Below are 20,898 nucleotides of genomic sequence, written 5' to 3'. Positions count from 1 at the left end.
ACACACGTTTGGCAGAGTACTCTAGTATCGAAGTTCCGGCTTTTTCCGTACAATATTCATCACTCTGACATTTATCATTCTGCCAAACGCCGCCGGGAGGGTTAACCATTACCCCAAAGCTCATCGAAGCAATGACAGTTGCGGCAACGACAAGGTTCCCTCTTGTTTTTTCTAACCACTCGCCTTGGTGGTCAGCGTATCGTTGAAACCATGCAGATGAATTAAGGTGTTGATTCTCTTCTCGAGTGTTTACTTCCATGATTGCAACTTTGGAAGATACGATAGAACAACACTGCACGACAACTCAATAAGCGTTTCACGACGCTTATGAGGCTTTGGTTGCACTGAATCGGTTCTGTTTTGTAAGGTTGCTTTGCTTTCTTGTTTTTCCACTTTTTGCCAAGAAACCAACTCTGTATAGGTTACACATTTTGTAAAACCAACCACTTCATTTAGCCAAAAAAAAAAAGAAGAAACGATAGAAAAGAGGCAAAGAGCTTTTTGTTTCTTATAATTGTAGTTTTAGTTAACATCCAACGAGAGAGTTTGCGTTGTCTTTATATTTCGTGCCATTGCTTGGGAACATTAATTAGAGTTTGAAAAAACGCTTCATCAGTACGTAACATGCATGGGACATCTCATGCATGTTTTTCTTTGGGTTATTAATTAGTGGATATTATAGACATATGTATAGACTTTTCTCCCTCCACTACTATAGCATATATAGTTTAAGTAACAAGACTTATTAGGTAAAGTTTGATTTAAGAACACGTAGAAGAAACTAGCTTGTAGAATATTAAAAAAAAAAAAAAAAACCTCAAACCAAACATTGTAGTAGTAATGGATTTGTATAAAATTAACTGTTCATTTGTAAATCTTTATTCTAAAATTATATCCTTTGTATGGAGTGATCGTAATTGAGCAATGTTACATGCTGCTCTTTAATGAAAATTATTCAGATCAATATGTAATCTAATTTCTCTACCAATAAAATAGAGTAAAATGCATTGACAACTTTAAATTACTAACGTTCTCTTTAAAGAAAACCAAGTAAAGCTTTCATTTTCTTTTCTAATTTTAATAAATATCAAAAATAACCTAAACATCATTTCGTATGTACTTATATCATTATGACATTGGTGTTGAGACTATTTGCAAATTATTCACAAATGATATAATTTCACTTGGGTTTATGAGAAACAAACTATATAATTCTATATTATTAAAATCAGTCTTGGTCATTAATATCTTTAAGATTTCTTTTATACGTAACATAAAAATATATCAAAATTTTGTTTTTAAGAAAAAACTATCTTGAAAAAGTAAATAGATAAAATTTTACCTAGAAAAAGAGTTGTTAATAAAAATAAATCTCTGATACATTAATTTATAACCATTTAAAATTATTTTATGTAAGTTACAACTAAAAGTATATTTTTACGCCTAAATATAAATGATTAATAAATGTATCTATAAATTTATGAACACATTGAACAAATTTTTATGTCTCTTTATTTTCACTTTTGCATATTTTATTACTTTCTTTAACTAATATTAGTAATATATATAACACATAGTAGTAATTAATGATGTATCGCAGTAGAGTCTAAGACCAACCAAGAAAAGTTTAGAAATTTGAAAAAAAAAACCAATTTAACATAATTAAAGGAACTAATTAAAAATTATAAGTATGATGACATGAAATTCTTAGATTATTAAAAGATGAAAATAAAATTTCAAATAAATAATCTTAAAAATACTACAACAGAATTACAAATATTTAAAAAGATGTGTATATTAATCTTACATATTCCTAACCATAGGATTCAAATCATATGCCTCTCCTCCATAGCAGAATGGATCTTAATTAATGGGTCTTGTCAATTATTATATAATCAATGTTGTCATTAACCTAATCTATACTATTAATTGGGGAGCATTATTTGTCTTTGTTGCCAAACAAACTTGAAAAATATATATTACAAAATATACAATCCCAACCATGTAGCCAAACACACTAAAAGACAGCAAAAATATTTAATTAAATAAATTAAAAAAAAACTAAAACTAACTATAATTATGGAAATCATAATAATTTTGTTACCATAAAAAATGGATAATTAAATTCGAAATTAAACATATGGAAACAGATTTAATATTAATAATTATATACTTTCAGATATTTCAGATATTTTTGAAAACAATAAATTATAGTTTAGGAAAAACAATATATGTTAGATTAGAAAATAAGAGACTAATCAATTTCTATATAGCATAAAATGTGAAGAAATATACAACATATTTTATTATATCATCAAAGTTTAAAAACTATATAATTTTTTAAGCAGATAACAAAAAATGTTTAAATTAAAAATCTGAAAATAAATCAATAATTTTAGAAACAAAATTCTAAAATCTTGCAAAGAAACATTCCATATCACATAACATCTCTTAAACTTATATAATTTCATACTTGCGAAGAAATTATATAATTTCGTACTAGAAATAAAAATCAACCATAAATGTGGAGAAACAAACCGTAAAAAATGTCATATTAGTTATAAAAATATTGATCGATTCTATAATTTAGGAAACTATTAGAATATATATTTGTCTACATATTAAATCTACATATTGAAATATATTTTGTATGATTCAAAATCGAGTGTATAACATCTACATATTTGTCTTTGTAGCCAAACAAACTTGAAAAAAAAAATATTACAAAATATACAATCTCAAACCTATATCCAAACACACTAAAAGACAGCAAAAAAAAAAACTATTTATATTTATGGAAATCATTTTAATTTTGTTACCATAAAAAATGGACAGTTAAATTCGAAATTAAACATATGCAAACAGATTTAATAATTAGTTATATATTTTAGATTTTTTTTTGAAAATAATAATTTATATTTAAGAAAAATATAGATGAAAAAATATGTTTGATTATAAAAATACATATCATAAAATGTGGAGAATTATAGTACATAATTAATTATATCATCAAATTAAAATAAATTATAATCTTAAAAAAATAGTTAAAAATATTTGAATAAAAACTCTTAATTAAATCAATAATTATTTTTTTTTTGGCTAAAATCATGCAAAAATTATATATCACATAAAATCTCTTATTTTCACATAAAATCTCTTATTTTCACATAAAATCTCTTATTTTCACATAAAATCATCATATTAAAAAAGCAATCTCGAAAATATAGCACAAAAAATAAAAGAATTTGAAATATATTGATTAGAAATGAGATATTTCCGTTTTTTCTTTTAAAAAACCCAATAATCCAGTTTTTTAAAAAATTATTCAGAAATACATAATTAATTCAATCACCCTAATAACTAGCATTTAACATAACCAATCGACAATTAGAAAAATATTTAATTCGATTATTATTTTTCCTAACTATAATGCAATTTCAAATCTACAAACTATCCAAAAATAAAAAACAAAAGTTTAATTACATCGTAATAGTTTGATCGTTATAAATTCAAGATTTCATATATTTTGGTACCTCATTAACTACTAAATTAAAACTAAATAATAAGTGGATATATCAAATTCATCTTATGAGGTTTCGGAGTCACATACAATTCCAGTGAAACAAACAAAACCCTGAGAGCTAAGTCAACAAAACTACAATAAACCCATGAATTAAAAAAATAGAAATACCTAAATCTGTAGGAAACAAAAAGGCTAAACTTGAATCTTTGAATTGAAGAAAGTAATAGGAAATAAAGATGAAATTTAACGATCAATAACATTAAAAATTGAACAATGATTGTGTATGCTCGGATTAGAGGCAGTGCCTTGTGAATGAAAATGGCGGGAGCATCTGAAAGAACCCATCCCATTTTTTTTTTCTTTTAAGCATGCAAACAATCCGGATTAACCCATTTACAGCAAACCAGACAATCTTACTAACACAACCAATTCAACGTAACCAGCGGAAGACTTAAACAAAAATCCAATCAAACAATTCCATTAATCCAACAAGTTCAACTATCATTATTCCAGAAACGAATTCATCCTAACATGCTTCTAAATTCCATTCTAGCATCCTAACAAATCCTACAATCATCTAAACACCAATGAGCGCCTAGATCATCCTCCTCTCCTCGCCATGATTCCACGGATCACACTTTGCTTTTACCTGCATCAACGAAAGAGATGCATAAGTATTTCATAAATACTTAGTGAGACAATCATACCACCACTGGCTATACACACAAGCACATTCAATCATTATCCAAGGAAAAGAACCAAACAGCCAATAAAAGATAGACCAGAATCGCTTCTGACTATCGGTGTCGATCGACACCCACCACTGGTGTCGATCGACACTCGCTGTCGACCCTCGCGGATGACACCGGTCTCGACACTCCAATCGTAAGACGCAGTTATCCTCGCGCGACGAAACGTTGGTGTCGAGCGACACCCACCCTTGGTGTCGATCGACACCGACTCTCTGCAGTCGCTCCAACTGCGTTTCTCACTGGATCTCTTCTCCAAATGACCACCACGATAAGAACGAGTCTCCAAAGGATTCCACAGGCATCAATCATCAAATAAACAGCCAAACAAGCAAAGGAAATCAATCAAACAATCATCAAGACCCTAAAACAATGATCAAACATGCTTAGATAAGCCTGGTCATGCACTCACCTCTTTAAACAAGAAGAATAGCAACGAAAACAAGGAAGAACAAGGAAGGATCTGCCTCTTCTAACACCACACAACACGGATCTAGCCTCTACTAGCCTTAAACCACCACGAATACCACCAAGCACCACCAAAGACTCACAAAAACCCTCAGAAGCTCTAGAACTTTTTTTCTATCTCTGGAAGTGTTAAAAAGCGGCTGGGAAGAGACAACACACGACCTTCCCTCTTTTAAACACGACCTAGGGTTAACCAACCCAAACCAAGCCTCCATTGAACCGACGATTTAAAACTTAAACCGTCGAACCAAAATTACTGGTGTCGATCGACACCCAACCACAGTGTCGATCGACACCACCCGGATTTCCAGACACGGGCGTTACAATTCTCCCCCACTAACTAGGATTCGTCCCCGAATCCTCCAACACAACCGTCAGTACACAACTGACCTCACCGAGGCCCCTATCTAATCAATATACTCACGTTCGAGACCCTATTTGCTCATACACACCCACCTCCCCCGTCCATAGGTCGCAACCCGTGGATCATACCGGCTCGTCTTCAGGCCTCAGCCTTAGACTACGGTATCCAGGAAGCCTCACCACTTCCCCCGCTCTCAGGTCGCAACCCTCAAGTCATACCGGCTCACTATTAGGCCACCCGCCTTCTAGCTACGGTATCCGGGAAGTCACACGCTCGCTCTCGGGTCGTCACCCTCAAGCGTGCACTCGAATCGTCATCCGAGGCCATCACATCATATCCGAGCAAATAAGTCTAAACGCCCTCGAGCATATCTCTCGATCAGATATACCTCCCGTGGTCCACCTATAACATCGCAATGCTATACTAACCACCACCCCGAGACTTTCAAAAAATAGAACCGTCAAACCCGACACTTTCTATTTTTAGAAACTCGCACATATTTCTCTTACACATGACACAACAAGTCAAATCCAAGAAATACTCATCTTATTAATCTCCAATGTCATAATCATTACACCAAAATGAGAATACAAAAGAGATACAACCAAAACAAAACTCAAAACAAAACAAGCCAACGGTCTACTCCTCGACCTGCTTGTCAAACCACTTCCGGAACCTTGCCTTCATCCTGGCCACTGGCTCCCACGTCTCCTCCAAGACTCCATCACAGTCCCACTGGACTCTCATCAAAGGAATCTTCTTACGTCAAAGTTCCTTTACCCGCCTCTCGAGAACCCTCACTGGCCTCGCCTCCAAGGTCATGCTAGGCTGAAGATCCGCCGGGATCGTAGCCAACACCTGATCATCCTTGTGAAGACACTTCCTCAGCATCGACACGTGGAATACCTTATGAAATGCATGCATTACCTCAGGTAACTCCAACCGATAAGCCACCGGTCCGACCCGCTCCATAATCCTGAAAGGACCCATAAACCTCGGACTCAGCTTAGTCTCGGTAAGGGACCTGTTAGGACCACGCAACATCGCCATCTTGAGATACACCATATCTCCAACCTCAAACTCCAACTCTTTACGCCTCTTATCAGCATAACACTTCTGCCGATCATGCGCCTCTCTCATGTTCAGCTTCAGAACCCGAATCTTCTCTGAAGTCTCCTGAACAAAATCCGCACCATAATTGCTCCTCTCCCCCACTTGAGTCCAGCATAGAGGTGTCCGACATGGCCTCCCATACAACGCCTCATAAGGAGCCATTCTAATACTCGCCTGGTGATCAGCCCACTGACCACCCCAGTCCAACACACACATCCTCAACAGATCCTCGAGTGTCTGAATGGTCCGCTCAGACTGCCCGTCTGTCTGAGGGTGGTAAGCCGTGCTCAAATGCACCTTAGTACACATCTCCTTCTGGAAAGCCTTCCAGAACGCCGAAGTGAACTTCGAATCCCGGTCTGACACAATACTGGCCGGTACTCCATGAAGTCTCACAATCTCCTGCACATACTTCTTAGCTAGCACTGCCGCTCCATCGGTTTTCTTGATAGCCAAGAAATGTGCAGACTTAGTCAAACGGTCCACAATGACCCAAATGGCATCCTTGAACCGAGACACTGGCAACCCCACCACGAAATCCATCGTGATCATGTCCCATTTCTACTCTGGAATAGGGAGACTCTGCAATAATCCGCTCGGCACCTGATGCTCAGCCTTCACTAGCTGACATACATCGCACTCAGAGACCCATTTAGCTACATCTCTCTTCATCCCGACCCAATGATAATACCGCTTCAGATCTCGGTACATCTTGGTCGCTCCTGGATGAATAGAGAACCTACTCGCATGAGCCTCACTCAAGATCTCCCGTCTCAACTCCTCATCCTTGGGCACACAAACTCGCCCATGCACAAGGATAGAGGACGATACGGACATGACGGGTCCGAACGGGACGGGACGAGACGGGTCGGGACGGGACGGGTTGAGATGAGACAGGAAGGGACGGGTCGGGACAAGACAGAAAGGGACGGGACGGATTGCTCATTCCAAACTATACGTAAAATAATTCAAACTAAAGCCAAATCCAAATCCGATTTAACATCTCTAAGCAAACAGTTAAAATGTTTTGATTAGTTTAAAAAATAAACACGTAATATCATTTAACATTTTCATTTAAATTATTTTAAAATTATATTAAGTAAAGAATATCTATATTTTACAACTGTATGCCTATGTATAGTATTTCAAATAAACATATGTAACAAACTTTTACCAAATCGTATCTATATGAAAAATCATAGTTTTGCAAAAATAATCCCGCACGTATGTGCGGGTCCATCCCTAGTATCATTTAAAATGACAACAAGTTTGCCCATGTTTTGTTTGATGATAATTTTGTTGAAGTTTGAAAGAGAAAAAAAAAAGTTAAAGATAAATTTAATAATCCTAAGAAACTAGAAAACCGATGTATACATAATGTTATGAGTTATATACTTTTCGTGTGGATGCAGTAGGGCAAAGCGGTGGCCTATGGTAATTGTGGAGGTCTGATTTGGGTGTTGTGGAGATTCTCTCCTCCTCGGACCAGTATATTTGTGCAAAGGTAACTCAAGGTGAGGAGTCTTTGAACGTAATTATTGTGTATGCTGCCCCATCGGTTAGCCGACGGAGTGGTTTGTGGACGCAGGTAAGTGCGGTTATTGGTGGTCTCACTGGACCACTTGTTATTGGAGGTGATTTCAATACAATCGTTCGGATTGACGAGAGGACAGGAGGGAGTGGAGGTTTATCCCAAGACTCCTTATCTTTTGGAGATTGGATTAGTGAAATGTCCTTGATTGATTTGGGCTTTAAAGGAAATCAATTCACTTGGAAACGCGGTAAGGTAGCTCGTAACTTTGTGGCTAAAAGACTGGACCGGGTGTTGTGCTGTGCCGAGTCTCGGATTAAATGGCAGGAGGCCTCCGTCACACACCTCCCATTTTTGTCGTCTGATCATACGCCCCTGTACCTTAAGCTCTCACCGCTTGTTGGTGGTGATGCACGCCGGCGACCATTTCGGTTTGAAGCGGCCTGGTTGCAACATACGGGTTTTAAAGATTTAGTCCTACCTTCTTGGAATCGTGATATGCGTACGCAAGAGGCTCTATTTCACATGCAGAGAGTTTTGAGAAAGTGGAACCGGGAAGTGTTTGGGAATATTCACAAACATAAAGAGGAGCTTTTAAGTGAGATTTCTGAGCTTCAACGATGCATTGAGCAGGAACAAACCGATGCTCTCTTGGAGCAAGAGAGAGTGTTGATTCAGCATCTTGATGTTGTGTTAGAGCAAGAGGAGATGTTATGGCTTCAGAAGTCTAGGGAAAAGTGGGTGGTTCATGGTGACAGAAATACTAAGTTTTTTCACACTTCAACGGTTATTAGAAGACGGCGGAATCGTATTTAAATGCTTAAGAATGATGAGGGTCTTTGGTTATCAAATCAAGAGGAGCTTGAGAAGTTAGCGGTTGATTACTTTAAGAAGCTCTATTCTCTTGAGGATGTGACTACTTCAAATGAGGTCTTACCAACGGGTGGTTTTGAGCGTATATCAACAGCGGATCAAGTTAATATTAATAAACCTTTTTCTGCTTCAGAAATTGAACAAGCATTGTGGAGTATGGGTATTTTAAAAGCTCCGGGACCAGACGGTTTTCAGCCGGTGTTTTACCAACAATGTTGGGATGTAGTCGGGGAATCGGTGGTCCGTTTTGCCTTGGCGTTCTTTGAGTCCGGTGAGCTGCCACCAGAGACAAACGATGCTCTTGTTGTCTTGATTCCCAAGGTAGCTGTTCCTGAAAGAATAACCCAATTTCGACCTATAAGCTTATGTAATGTTTTATTTAAGATCATTACTAAGACAATGGTGGGGAGGTTGAAGCCAGTTATGATGAAGTTGATTGGGCCCACCCAAACTAGTTTCATACCGGGTCGTTTGAGTATCGACAACATTGTTATAGTCCAAGAAGCGGTGCATTCTATGCGGAGAAAGAAAGGAAGGAAAGGTTGGATGCTATTGAAACTTGATTTAGAGAAAGCTTACGATAGAATTCGCTGGGATTTCTTGGAGGAGACGTTACATGATGCGGGTTTATCAGAGTTGTGGGTAAGGGTCATTATGCAATGTGTTGCGGGACCGTCTCTGAGCGTTCTTTGGAACGGGGAAAGGACGGATTCACTTTAAGCCTTTGAGAGGCTTACGGCAGGGAGACTCGTTATCCCCGTACCTCTTTGTCCTTTGTATGGAGCGCCTATGCCATCTTATTGAGAAAGCTGTTGGTGAAAAACGTTGGAAACCAATCACGTTATCTAGGGGAGGACCTAAGCTCTCTCACATTTTTTTTGCCGATGACTTAATCTTATTTGCTGAAGCCTCGGTCTCTCAAATTCGTGTAATCCGGGGAGTTTTGGAGAGGTTTTGTGGCTTCAGGTCAAAAGGTGAGTTTAGAGAAATCTAAAATATTTTTCTCTAATAATGTGTCAAGAGATCTAGCTAAGCTGATTAGCGATGAGAGTGGTATCAAGGCCACTCATGACTTGGGCAAATATTTGGGGATGCCGGTGTTGCATAAGAGGATCAACAAGGACACCTTTGGGGATGTTTTGGAAAGGGTTTCTGCTCGGTTGGCAGGTGGGAAAGGGAAGATGCTTAGTTTGGCTGGCCATATTACTTTAACTAAGTCTGTTTTGGCTTCAATACCGGTTCATACTATGAGCTCTATCAAGTTACCGGCTTCTATAATACAAAAACTTGATAGCGTGTCACGAAACTTTTTGTGGGGCAGTACTACGGAGAAGAGAAATCAGTATTTAGTTGCTTGGGATCGTGTTTGCCGTCCCAAGAGTGATGGAGGTTTGGGGTTGCGAAAAGCTGGTGATATGAATATAGCCTTGATATCTAAGGTCGGATGGCGTGTGCTGAATGATCAATTTAGTCTTTGGGCCCGTGTGGTGCGAGGGAAGTATGCAGTGGGAAGCATTCACGATCCGAATTGGATGAGGGGGAAGAGTAATTGGTCTGTGTTATGGCGGGGTGTTGTTTGCGGGATCAGAGATGTTATTTTGGGAGAGTACCGTTGGGTTGTTGGTGATGGTCGGATGATAAATTTTTGGACAGATCGATGGTTAGGTTCGGCTTCTCTTCAAGAGTTGGGCCTGCAAAATCTTCCGGAAACTTTGGCCCAATTAACTGTCCGAGATATGTGGACTGTTGGGAGCGGATGGGATTTTAATCGCTTTGAGCCATATGTCTCGGAAACCCTAAGACTTGAGTTGATGTCGATTGTGGTGGATAGCGTGACTGGGGCTAAAGACAGGATCTCTTGGGGAAGTACAACAGACGGGAAATTCAGTGTTAAGGCGGCGTATTATTGTATCACTCGGAATCGCATGTTTAAGCCTAACATGGAGGGTTTTTACAAGCGTATATGGCAAGTTAAGGCGCCGGAGAGGGTTCGTGTGTTCTTATGGCTAGTCTCTCGAAAGGTTATTATGACTAACAGCGAGAGACTTCGAAGACATGTTAGCGACTCCAGGGTTTGCTCTATTTTTCATGGTGGTGTTGAAACGATCCTTCATGTTCTCCGGGATTGTCCAGCCATGGCGGGAATATGGATTCGGCTGGTTCCTAGGAGCGGAAGACAGGTCTTTTTTGCTCAGTCTTTATTCGAATGGATGTATGAAAATTTGGCAGTTAAAACTCTTGTCTTTGGGATCCCTTGGGCAACAGTCTTTGCCATTGCTTGTTGGTGGGAGTGGGAATGGCGGTGCGAGAACGTGTTCGGTGGGACAAAGCTTTGTAGAGACCGAATCCGAGTTATTAAAGATCTAGCGAGGGAAGTGACCATGGCTAGCCGGAGTACTATAAGCTTGAAACCGGGTTGGGTGGATGAAATGATCAAATGGGTAACCCCGGCAGATGGGTGGATGAAACTCAATACAGATGGAGGATCAAAAGGGAACCCGGGTGTTGCAATGGCGGGTGGTGTGTTACGGAACGATCAAGGCGATTGGCTTGGGGGATTTGCTTGCAATATTGGACAGTGCACTGCTCCCTTAGCGGAATTGTGGGGAGTGTTCTATGGTCTTCATCTTGCTTGGGAGAAGCGGGTAACACGGTTGGAGTTCGAAGTGGATTCAGAGATGGTTGTGAGTTTTCTTACGACAGGGATTTGTGATACTCATCCGCTGTCTTTCCTGGTACGTCTGTGCCATGGCTTTTTTACTAGGGACTGGATAGTCCGTATCTCGCATGTGTATAGGGAAGCTAACCGTCTTGCTGACGGGTTAGTTAACTATGCGTTTTCCTTGCCTTTAGGTTTTTATTATTTGAATTTTGTACCGCCTCATTTGGCGTCGATTTTAAATGAGGATATTGTTGGTCCACCTCAGCCACGAAACGTTTAAACTTTTAATTTTTCTAATAAAACATAGGGAGGGCACTATCTCCCGTCAGTTCACCAAAAAAAATGTTATGAGTTATATAAACATATAGTTTCTTAGAAAAGCTTAACCTGATAACAAAATATGCCTATAAAATAATAGAAAATAAAAGACAGCCTATATAGTTTAATGTGTAGTTTACTTTATCAAAATGAGACAATCTCATAAGAAATTATAATATTTTTAACACAAAGAAAAAAAGAAAAACTTTTACTAATAGAAAATAGTGGTATTTTTCAATAAATTATTTTTTTTGTGAAAATTATAAGACGGTTTATTTGTTTATATAGCAATGCAATTACATTTTCTATAAATAATTAATATATTGTATAACCTTAGTCTACCATTTTAGTAACTTTTTGTAAATATTACTGTATATTAAGCTTAGGGGTGTCAAAATGGGTCAAGGTTCATGGGTTGACTCAACTCAACTCAACCCATGAACTCTAATGAGTTGAAATTTTTTTACCCTATAATCTTAGCAAAAATTATAAAAACACAATTCCCCCCCCCCCCAAAAACGTAAATTCTCAACTTTCAAGCTAAAATCGTAAATTCAAAAATTTCCCACCAAAACCGTAAATTCCCAATTTCCCGCCAAAAATGTTAAACCCGTAATTTTCCCGCTAAAAACGTAAACTCACAATTTTCCCGCCAAAAATGTAAATTCACAACTTTCCCGCGAAAAACGTAAATTTGCAATTTTCCCGTCAAAAATGTAAACCCGTAATTTTCCATCCAAAAACATAAACTCGCAATTTTTCCGCCAAAAACGTAAACTCACAATTTTCCCGCCAAATACGTAAACCCGTAATTTTCCCGCCAAAAACGTAAACCCGTAATTTTCACGCCAAAAACGTAAATTCACAATTTTCCCGCCAAAAACGTAAATTCGTAATTTTTCTGCCAAAAACGTAAATTTGCAATTTTCCCGCCAAAAACACATGATGGTGATGATGGTATGATGATTGATAATGATGGTATGAAAATATATAATGATGATATATTATGATCATAATTATTTATTTATAAAAATAGTTGATTAATTAACTATTATCATTATTGAGTCACATTTAACCACTAAACCCATGAGATTAAATGAGTTTATGGGTTGACTCAAATCATTTAAACAAATGAGTTGAGTCAACTCATTACTCATTTAACTTTAAACTCATTAGGTAATGAGTTGAGTTGAGTGGGTTATCAATTTTGACACCCCTAATTAAGCTATTAGAATAACTCTCCTTTTTAAAAAAGCAAAGTGGTACAAAGATAATAAACACAGATTTTTAATAAGTGTGAATGGTATTTTTTTGTAACTCTTATCCGTTTATGTGTTATTCTAGTTAATAGATTTGGATTTGCTATTTGAGTCATTAATATACTTTTATGAGCTACTCGAGTAATTAAGTCATTCTCTTATTCTGATATTTTTCATACTTCTTCATGGTTACTACATCCACATTTGCTTCTTCCATAGTAATTATCTTTATGCTAATATCAATCATGTTTATCTTCACAAGTTGGCTAATTATATTTCATCATAGCTCAAGTTATAATTATCTTAATTACTAGAGTGTTGGATCAAATAGGACCTTCATATTCGAAACAAGACAGAGATTTATACAACACCACTCATGTTTTAGTTCTCGACATAATACAATGAGAGATACACAAACTTACAAAACTATATTTTTAATGCTTACATATTTTTCAACGGCTAGCTAATTTCTCCATCGACAAACTTTTTAATTCATTTATTTTAAAAATATAAGTAGTCAAATATGTTCTCTAGTATGTTGGCTAAATCCAACCGTTGGAAAATGCTTGTGAGAACTAATCGATCATTCGTCTTTTATTGATCTCAATTTTGAGAATTTAGTTTGCTACCTAAATTTAGTATATGAACTTAAAATTAGCAAAGCAAACTAATAATTTATAAGAGAAATTGAATTGATTCAATCTTAGTTTTGGTGATATTATACAAAGAGGAAAAAAATAAACACCCACTTGCGCATATTGTCATTAATTGTTTTCCATAAACTATTAAAGTGTAAATATAATTTTGCAATTTGTGAAATATGCATGCATCAAGATCTAGCTAACTTAGCTAGTTAGGTATAGAAGCACGACTAGCTTCTAACTATCCTCAAGATCACTTTATTACAATGCTATATATACCATTTTGTCGAATAAGAATTATGATTCACTGCCATATTTTATAAACTAGGTGAAGAATTTTGTCTTTACCTAACACAATTGTGACTAGCTAGAGTAGTCACTCTAGAAATGTCGTCACTACATTTGCATTTTGAGTTAACTTGTAATGACGGATCTAGATTAGTAAGCAATAAAAGTAACCAAATAAGCTTATATATGTGAGTTAAGTGTGTGTTAGATTAAACGGTTTAAATGTTCATTATGACTCCACTAAACCAATGCAATCGACTCTTTATTATGATATCAACCATGTGTTGTGTACATATAATAGAAAATATGTGATGGGAGTCTCGTTGTATATTGAATAAATTCACTAGAGATATGGTTAAAAAAAATTACTCAAATTTCCAACGAAAAAATGAGTATAGAAGATTTTGTTTATACAACATACCTTCGAATGGATTAAATTGGTGTGAGAATTTTCTTCATAATTTCATGGTTTTTTTTAAGTGACACTATATTTCGCACTTAAGGCAAAATTTATGCTATTTTGTAAAACAAATCAGCAAACATTATCTCGTAGTTACGAACTACAATATTACCAATAACTAGATTTTAATCCACTGTACACCGAAGAGTAAATTTTTATTTATTTATTTTTAATTCAGAATTTTCTATTATGCTAGAATTATTTTTAAAATTATTAAGATTGCATAATATTAAACTTAATTAAATCAGTTTAATTCGATATATCTTATATTGGTGTTGTTAAAAATAATATAATGAAGTATTAACCCGTTTTGAAGTACGATATTTTAATAATATCAATTCAAATTCGTCATGTCATATAACTCATGTATAAATGTTAATTTTTTTTTTAAAACAACATTTGATTGCTAATTGCTTCTATTATGTATATTGCATAACAATATTAACCGTTTTCAAATATATATATATGCGATATGTTTACATGATAATACTAATATATTGAAGTAGTATAGTGGTAAAGAAGTTGATTTTGTATCAACATAATAATCTCGGCTCAATGTTTCCCTCCAACATAATTTTTTATAATAAATAAATTAAAATGTTTTTGCAATATATGTGAAGGCCATTAAAAGTGGTACAAAAACCTTGCAAAAATACTAATCTATCAATTTTGTCTTTTTAGCTTGCTTTGTCTTCTTAGCTTGCTTCTATGTTTTTACTGATTTTGAACCTTTACAAAATTATATCAATTTTGATTTAATAAATGATGAATAAATTATGACCCTTAAAATTTTTAGACTTGCATGCGCAACCGTACAAATTAAAAAATATTACCAAAGTAAAAAACCACCTAAATGGTAAAAAAAAAATATAAATATCTTTGTCTATAAAAGCCGTAGTCATGAAACAACACTCAACTCACTAACTCACTCTTTAGTACATTACAAATATTTTCAACAATGGTTTCTCCTTCCTCTATAACTAAGCTTGTCTTCTTAGCTTGCTTTGTTCTGTTCTCATTCTCAGACAACCTTGTCACTGGACAATCCGACAAAGTTCAGCTCAATCTTTACTATGAATCACTTTGTCCCGGTTGTCAGATGTTCATCGTAGATGAACTTGTCAAAGTCTTTGACTCTGATCTCTTCACGATCACTGATGTGAAGCTTGTTCCATTTGGTAACGCCGAAATCTCCGATAATAAGACCGTCATTTGCCAGGTTCATTTCAATCTCTAAACCCTTCTTGTGTTGTGTCACTACTTAACACTACTTGTACGTATATGTTTCTAAACTTGTTGTTGTTTTTGTGAAGCATGGTGAAGAGGAATGCAAACTTAATGCATTTGAAGCTTGCGGTATTAAGATTTTGACTAACCCGGTATGCATTTTTTTTTTTTTTTTTTTGTGAATTTATACAAACATATTTTTAGTTTTTCTATGAAAAAAACGTGATGGTTTCGGATCGAAATCGCAGAAATCGCAATACAAGTTCATACGATGCATCGAAAACGATACGAAAAACTACGAACAAAATTGTTTTCAAGGCTTTGGAGATGATCAGAAAGAAGTCATGAATGATTGTTACAACAGTGATTTATCTAAAAAGGTTTGCAATAATAATTCTAATAATTTTTTAAAAAAACATAATTACCAAACCTTATAATATAACTTATTGTTGTTTGTTTGTTGTTATAACCACAGCTCATACTTGAGAACGCAAAACAAACCATGAGTTTGAAGCCAAAACATGAATTCGTACCATGGGTTACTCTCAATGGCAAACCACTCTATGAGGTTACTCTTTATACACTTTTTTATAACCAATTTTTAAAACTTGTCTTTTTGTGATATATGTGTTAATATTATTTGCTTATTTGGGAATTTAGAAGCTAAATGATTGGGTGGCTCAAGTCTGCAAATTGTACAAAGGAAAAGCTCCACTTCCAAAAGAATGTAGTTCCGGTAGTGTTTTGTCTGAGACTGTGAAGACAACGTCGGAGCTTCAGTTCTCTTATGTCAATGATGCTATGATCATCAATTAATTACCAAAGCTACTAAGCTTTATGTCAGTGGAAAAAATAATTAAATAAAGAGCTATTTTCTAGAATTTTTTTACATGTTCATGAACCTTCGGAATTAGTAAAGCCTGATATTAACTTTAAGACCATATCTAACTAATATGAATGCTAAATCGATGTCATCAAACCAGAACCAACAACTATTTATTCAATATCGGAACATAAAATTTTAGTCAATAATCGACCCGAACAAACCAACATCCCAACCGACCCAAACCAAATTTTATTACGGGTCTATTTGGTTAAATTTTTAGAAAACCGAAGTTTTCTTAAACCGAACAACCCGACTTGAACAACCCGGTTTAGCCGAACGCCCATGACGAGCTGACGACTAATTTTATTGCATCTTAGTAATAATTACTTGTCTTTGGATTATTAGGTTAGACCGATAATATCATTTACTAAGTAAGCACTCTCTCTTTGTTTACTTCTCGATCCGGTCTGAGAAATTAAGTCAGCCACCGACAACCTTTGTAGTTGGTTCATGAAGGGAACTAAAGTATTGTAATAAAATTTTAGTTATAATATTGGTAAATGTAACATAGTATTACAACATTGGAAAACGTAACATAGCATTACAACAACTATATATTCAATTTCGGAACATAAAATTTAGTCAATAACCGACCCGAACAAACCGCCATCAGAACCGACCGGAACCAAATTTTATTTCAGATATGTATTTGGTTGAATTTTTTTAAAATCCCGAATTTTCTTTAAACCGAACAACTTGACCCGAACACCCCGGTTTAACCAAAAGTCCAAAACCACTAATTCTATTGCATCTTATTAAGTTAAACCGAAAAGATCATTTACTAACCACTCTCTTGGTCTACTTCTCTATCCAGTTCGTTAGCATTCCCAAGTTCATTTTTTTTGAGTAATTAAAATTAGCCACCGACAACATTTGTAGTTGGTTCATGAAGCGAACTAAAAATATTATAATAAAATTTTAATTATCATATCGGGAAACGTAACATAGCATTACAACAAGTTGTCTTAATACCAAATCAAGGTTTTGTAATCCAAAAAACAAGGCTTAGAGACAAATACATAGTATAGTTTTACATTGATGCTGGAGGAGGAGGAGGAGAAGGAGGAGGAGGACCTTCAACAGTAACACTTAGCTTCATGCCATGAAAGCAACCACCTCTTCCATCAAGTAGATAATAAGCTCTGGTCTCATTGAGAGGCACAATGTCTCTCCCAGCTCCACGTGTATAGTTTCTTAGTGGATGGTTTGAGATACATCTATCATAGTCACTCTTGCTCACTTCAAGAATGTTGTGTTGATCTCTATAGAACACGAAATCTGAAACACAAAGACACCAATAATAACAAAAACACATAAGTTGTCGTATGTTCTAACCAGATCTTGAAACTATTACAAGATCTTGAAACTATTACAGATCTGAGAAAGAAGAGAGAACGTACAAAGCCAGTCTCCGAGGTAGAAATGTTTGCCTTGAACCCATGTGGCATAGTTAATGTTTGGGTTCCAGAAGTTTTTGTCACCGACTAAGTATTTCTTTGCCGTCACTTCCGGTACCGGAACCACCGCAAGAAAAGCTAGTACAGCCGCCGCAATGACCACCGTTGATCTAGCCATTGTCTCTCTAACAAAACTCTCTCTCTCTCTCATTCAACTAGACGTAGTTGCCTAGATTTGTGCTATTAGTATTAATGTGGTGCTAGATAACATGTAGTACAGGTCCACTAAATTATTGCCAGCAAAAACAGTGCAACTTGAGTTTAAAGTATTATTTAAAAAAATATATTAGTGTATCACAGTCCATAAAAACAAAATTTCACCGACACGCATTTGAATAGAAAATAATAATATTACCTAATATGATTTTGCAGCTCTTGTCCTCCAAGACAAAACAACCTAATCTAAAGTACCAAACTAAAACCAAACCGATAATTAAGAACTGAACCGAACCAATACCAATGTAATAACTAATTAGAAATCAAACTTGAAAACCAAAAGAACCAGAACACAACCGATACGGACCGAGAATCAAATAGATACCAACGCATAGTTATATATCAAAAATATTAATTATATTTAGATTTTGATATAATCCGGTAACCAAAATCTCAATTATAAATCCGTAAAAATCAAATTTTTTTGGACTAAAATAATTAATATTTGAAATAACCAAAATATTTAGAAGTTTTAGACATATTTTAAAATTTTAATCAAGTTTTGTTAGATTTTTAATCGATTTAAAATAAAAATCACTATATCGAATAAGCGAAACCGAACAAAAAATAACATAAACCAAATCAAACCTGAAAAAATATCTGAAATAATCGAATGGATTTTGAGCTTCTCTATTTAAAATACTTGGAATTTAATAGATATATCCGAAACCGTACCAAATAGTTGAAAGATGACTAATTTGCTCTCTAATGTATTTGATCAATGATTCTCTAATTATATTATTAACTGGAACGTTGTACTATTGTGTTAATATCTTTGTTGTTGTTAATATTCAAAGTACTTTAGTTTAGTGGCCATAAATAATGTAGTATACAACTAGACCTAGACCTCTCTATTTGGTTCTAACTTTTTCTAACTAGACATCTACTTTAGCTTACTGACATTAAAATGATTGGGATTCCCAAAACTATATAAAGTATTAGTAATTAGACAGACGCATCTAAGACCTATTCAGACAGGTCGTCAAAAGTAGGAAACTTGTACAGCTGGTGTGATTATATTTTTATACATTTAGTAAACATTTTATAAACGTTGATAAAAAAAAAATTAAAACTAAAAGAATCTTATAAACTAATATATTCAATATATAATATGTTATACACTAATTAATTAGTCTATTATACACTACTAACTCACTCTGGAAATGAGTAGATTGGTACCAAAGTTACCATGGATACAAAGGTCAAAAAAAGAGATCTCAAGTTAAAAAATAATATTACTAGACGGTAAAAAGGTAAAAAAATATATCTATATATCTTAACACAAGAGTCATTAAGCACTAAACTCAAACTCTTCAATAACAATACTTTTAACCAAGTCTTAAGAAATGGTTTCTTCTTCTTCAACCAAGTTTGTTCTGTTCTTAGCTTGTCTCTTCATGTTCACATTCTCAAACAACCTCGTCGCGGCTGAAGAATCTGATGACAAAGTGAAGCTTAATCTTTACTACGAATCACTTTGTCCCTATTGTCAAAACTTCATCGTTAATGATCTTGGTAAAATCTTTGACACCGATCTCTACACTATCACCGATCTCAAGCTTTTTCCATTTGGTAACGCTCATGTCTCCACAAATCTGACTATAACTTGCCAGGTTCATAATTTTTCACTAATCTTTTCCTATTTATATATGATTAGATCACTTGTATAATGTTTTTACTTAAACTTGGGAATCTTGTTTTTATTTCTTTTGTGTAGCATGGTGAAGAGGAATGCAAACTAAACGCTCTTGAAGCTTGTGCTATAAGAACTTGGCCTAACCCGGTATATACTTATTTAATTACTATTTTTTATGTATATATATATATATATATATGTGTGTGTGTTATAATTTTAATTTCCAAAATTGTAGAAACTGCACTACAAGTTCATACAATGCGTTGAAAAGGATACAAATAAGTGGGAAACATGTGTTAAAAGATCTAGATATGAGAAAGCCATCAAAGATTGTTACAATGGTGATCTCTCTAAAAAGGTAGGTTTATTGTATAATCATATATACAAAAATTTACACATATATATATTTTGATATAACTCATACTTGTTTTTTGTTGTAATTGTAGCTCATACTTGAGTATGCAAAACAAACCATGAGTTTGAAGCCAAAACATGAATACGTACCATGGGTTACACTCAATGGCAAACCACTCTATGACGTATATAGAACTTTAACTTCTTTAGTAACTCTTTATTTCAATATTTTCTTAACATTTTTAACCGATTTAAAATGTTATTTGTTTGTGTTATTGGGGTTATGCAGAATTACGATAATTTGGTCGAGCAAATTTGCAAAGTATACAAAGGAAAAGCTATCCCAAAAATATGTAATTCATCTACCTTGTCTAAGAGGAAAGTGTCGAAGCTTCAAGTCTCCTATGTCGATGAAGCTAAAAATTACTAAGTGTTGCTAAGATGGATCAGTAGCTTTATGCTATAAGTGGAATGATAAATAAAAGACTTTTTTTATTGGTCATGCATCTTCTGATTTATTTAGTTTCCTTTTTTTAATGAAAAAAGCCAAAATTAATCTATATTAGGACCATTTCTACAAGTTATTAGTTGGAGGACAGCTTCATAAAAAATTTAGAGGAAAACAAATAAATCCAATTTTTGAATATCTTACCAAGAGATGCCATTAAACTTATTAATTCAAGGTACCCTTAATTAGTAAGTGAAGTTATATCATTTGTCTCTTTTTATAATGGAATCAAGCAAAGAATTAGAAAACTTGATGGTGATGCAACAACAAGTTTAATTACATCGTAGATGCAAATGTTGATATCAAATTAAGCTCGATCGCGACATAATTACCAAAATCTCAGTCAGAGTGTGTTGAAAATTCAA

The 20,898-nt window shown here is 34.9% G+C and overlaps 4 protein-coding genes across 5 annotated transcripts in view; 2 read left to right on the top strand and 2 right to left on the bottom strand.

Annotated features, from left to right (window-relative positions):
- LOC17877767 overlaps nt 1-259 on the bottom strand; it is a 5,357-nt gene extending 5,098 nt beyond the window's left edge. Inside the window, exon 1 of the mRNA XM_006286286.2 lies at nt 1-259. This exon is cut by the window's left edge and continues 130 nt beyond it. Coding sequence (XP_006286348.2) covers nt 1-259 — 259 coding nt within the window.
- Nucleotides 260-15,170: 14,911 nt separating this feature from the next.
- LOC17878347 (gamma-interferon-inducible-lysosomal thiol reductase) lies at nt 15,171-16,364 on the top strand. Its single transcript, XM_006282720.2, has 5 exons — nt 15,171-15,468; nt 15,563-15,628; nt 15,725-15,856; nt 15,952-16,044; nt 16,137-16,364. Exons 1-5 carry the CDS (start codon nt 15,208-15,210, stop codon nt 16,290-16,292), a joined length of 708 nt encoding a protein of 235 aa, XP_006282782.1. The 5' UTR covers nt 15,171-15,207; the 3' UTR covers nt 16,293-16,364.
- Nucleotides 16,365-17,265: 901 nt separating this feature from the next.
- On the bottom strand, nt 17,266-17,981 carry LOC17880493 (lamin-like protein). 2 transcript variants are annotated; one of them, XM_023779019.1, is made up of 2 exons: nt 17,745-17,803; nt 17,266-17,642 (listed from the first exon to the last, which is right to left on the bottom strand). In XM_023779019.1, the coding sequence occupies exons 1-2, from the start codon at nt 17,801-17,803 to the stop codon at nt 17,393-17,395; spliced, it is 309 nt and encodes a 102-aa protein (XP_023634787.1). In that variant the 3' UTR covers nt 17,266-17,392. The 2 variants fall into 2 exon arrangements, with proteins under 2 accessions (XP_023634787.1, XP_006284689.1); XM_006284627.2 differs by having other exon boundaries at nt 17,293-17,640; nt 17,763-17,981.
- A 1,357-nt stretch (nt 17,982-19,338) lies between these two features.
- LOC17878495 (gamma-interferon-inducible lysosomal thiol reductase) lies at nt 19,339-20,531 on the top strand. Its single transcript, XM_006286009.2, has 5 exons — nt 19,339-19,648; nt 19,753-19,818; nt 19,907-20,029; nt 20,118-20,210; nt 20,315-20,531. Exons 1-5 carry the CDS (start codon nt 19,382-19,384, stop codon nt 20,453-20,455), a joined length of 690 nt encoding a protein of 229 aa, XP_006286071.1. The 5' UTR covers nt 19,339-19,381; the 3' UTR covers nt 20,456-20,531.
- The last annotated feature ends 367 nt before the right edge of the window (nt 20,532-20,898 follow it).

Source organism: Capsella rubella, unplaced genomic scaffold, assembly GCF_000375325.1.
Source record: "Capsella rubella cultivar Monte Gargano unplaced genomic scaffold, Caprub1_0 scaffold_7, whole genome shotgun sequence".
In the NCBI taxonomy this organism is placed as follows: Eukaryota; Viridiplantae; Streptophyta; class Magnoliopsida; order Brassicales; family Brassicaceae; genus Capsella; species Capsella rubella.
The sequence above is the reverse complement of the archived record's forward strand: the minus strand, read 5'-3'. Positions and strand labels throughout refer to the sequence as shown.

Bases quoted from the DNA above. Each gene is read 5' to 3' on its own strand.
- LOC17880493 (XM_006284627.2), bottom strand. From the start codon at position 17,970: ATGAGAGAGAGAGAGAGTTTTGTTAGAGAGACAATGGCTAGATCAACG. The intron at 17,641-17,762 runs GTACGTTCTCTC...TTTGTGTTTCAG, and splicing joins CTACCTCGGAGACTGGCTTT to ATTTCGTGTTCTATAGAGAT.
- LOC17878495 (XM_006286009.2), top strand. From the start codon at position 19,382: ATGGTTTCTTCTTCTTCAACCAAGTTTGTTCTGTTCTTAGCTTGTCTC. The intron at 19,649-19,752 runs GTTCATAATTTT...TCTTTTGTGTAG, and splicing joins ATCTGACTATAACTTGCCAG to CATGGTGAAGAGGAATGCAA. The intron at 20,030-20,117 runs GTAGGTTTATTG...TTGTAATTGTAG, and splicing joins ATGGTGATCTCTCTAAAAAG to CTCATACTTGAGTATGCAAA.
- LOC17878347 (XM_006282720.2), top strand. From the start codon at position 15,208: ATGGTTTCTCCTTCCTCTATAACTAAGCTTGTCTTCTTAGCTTGCTTT. The intron at 15,469-15,562 runs GTTCATTTCAAT...GTTTTTGTGAAG, and splicing joins ATAAGACCGTCATTTGCCAG to CATGGTGAAGAGGAATGCAA. The intron at 16,045-16,136 runs GTTACTCTTTAT...TTGGGAATTTAG, and splicing joins ATGGCAAACCACTCTATGAG to AAGCTAAATGATTGGGTGGC.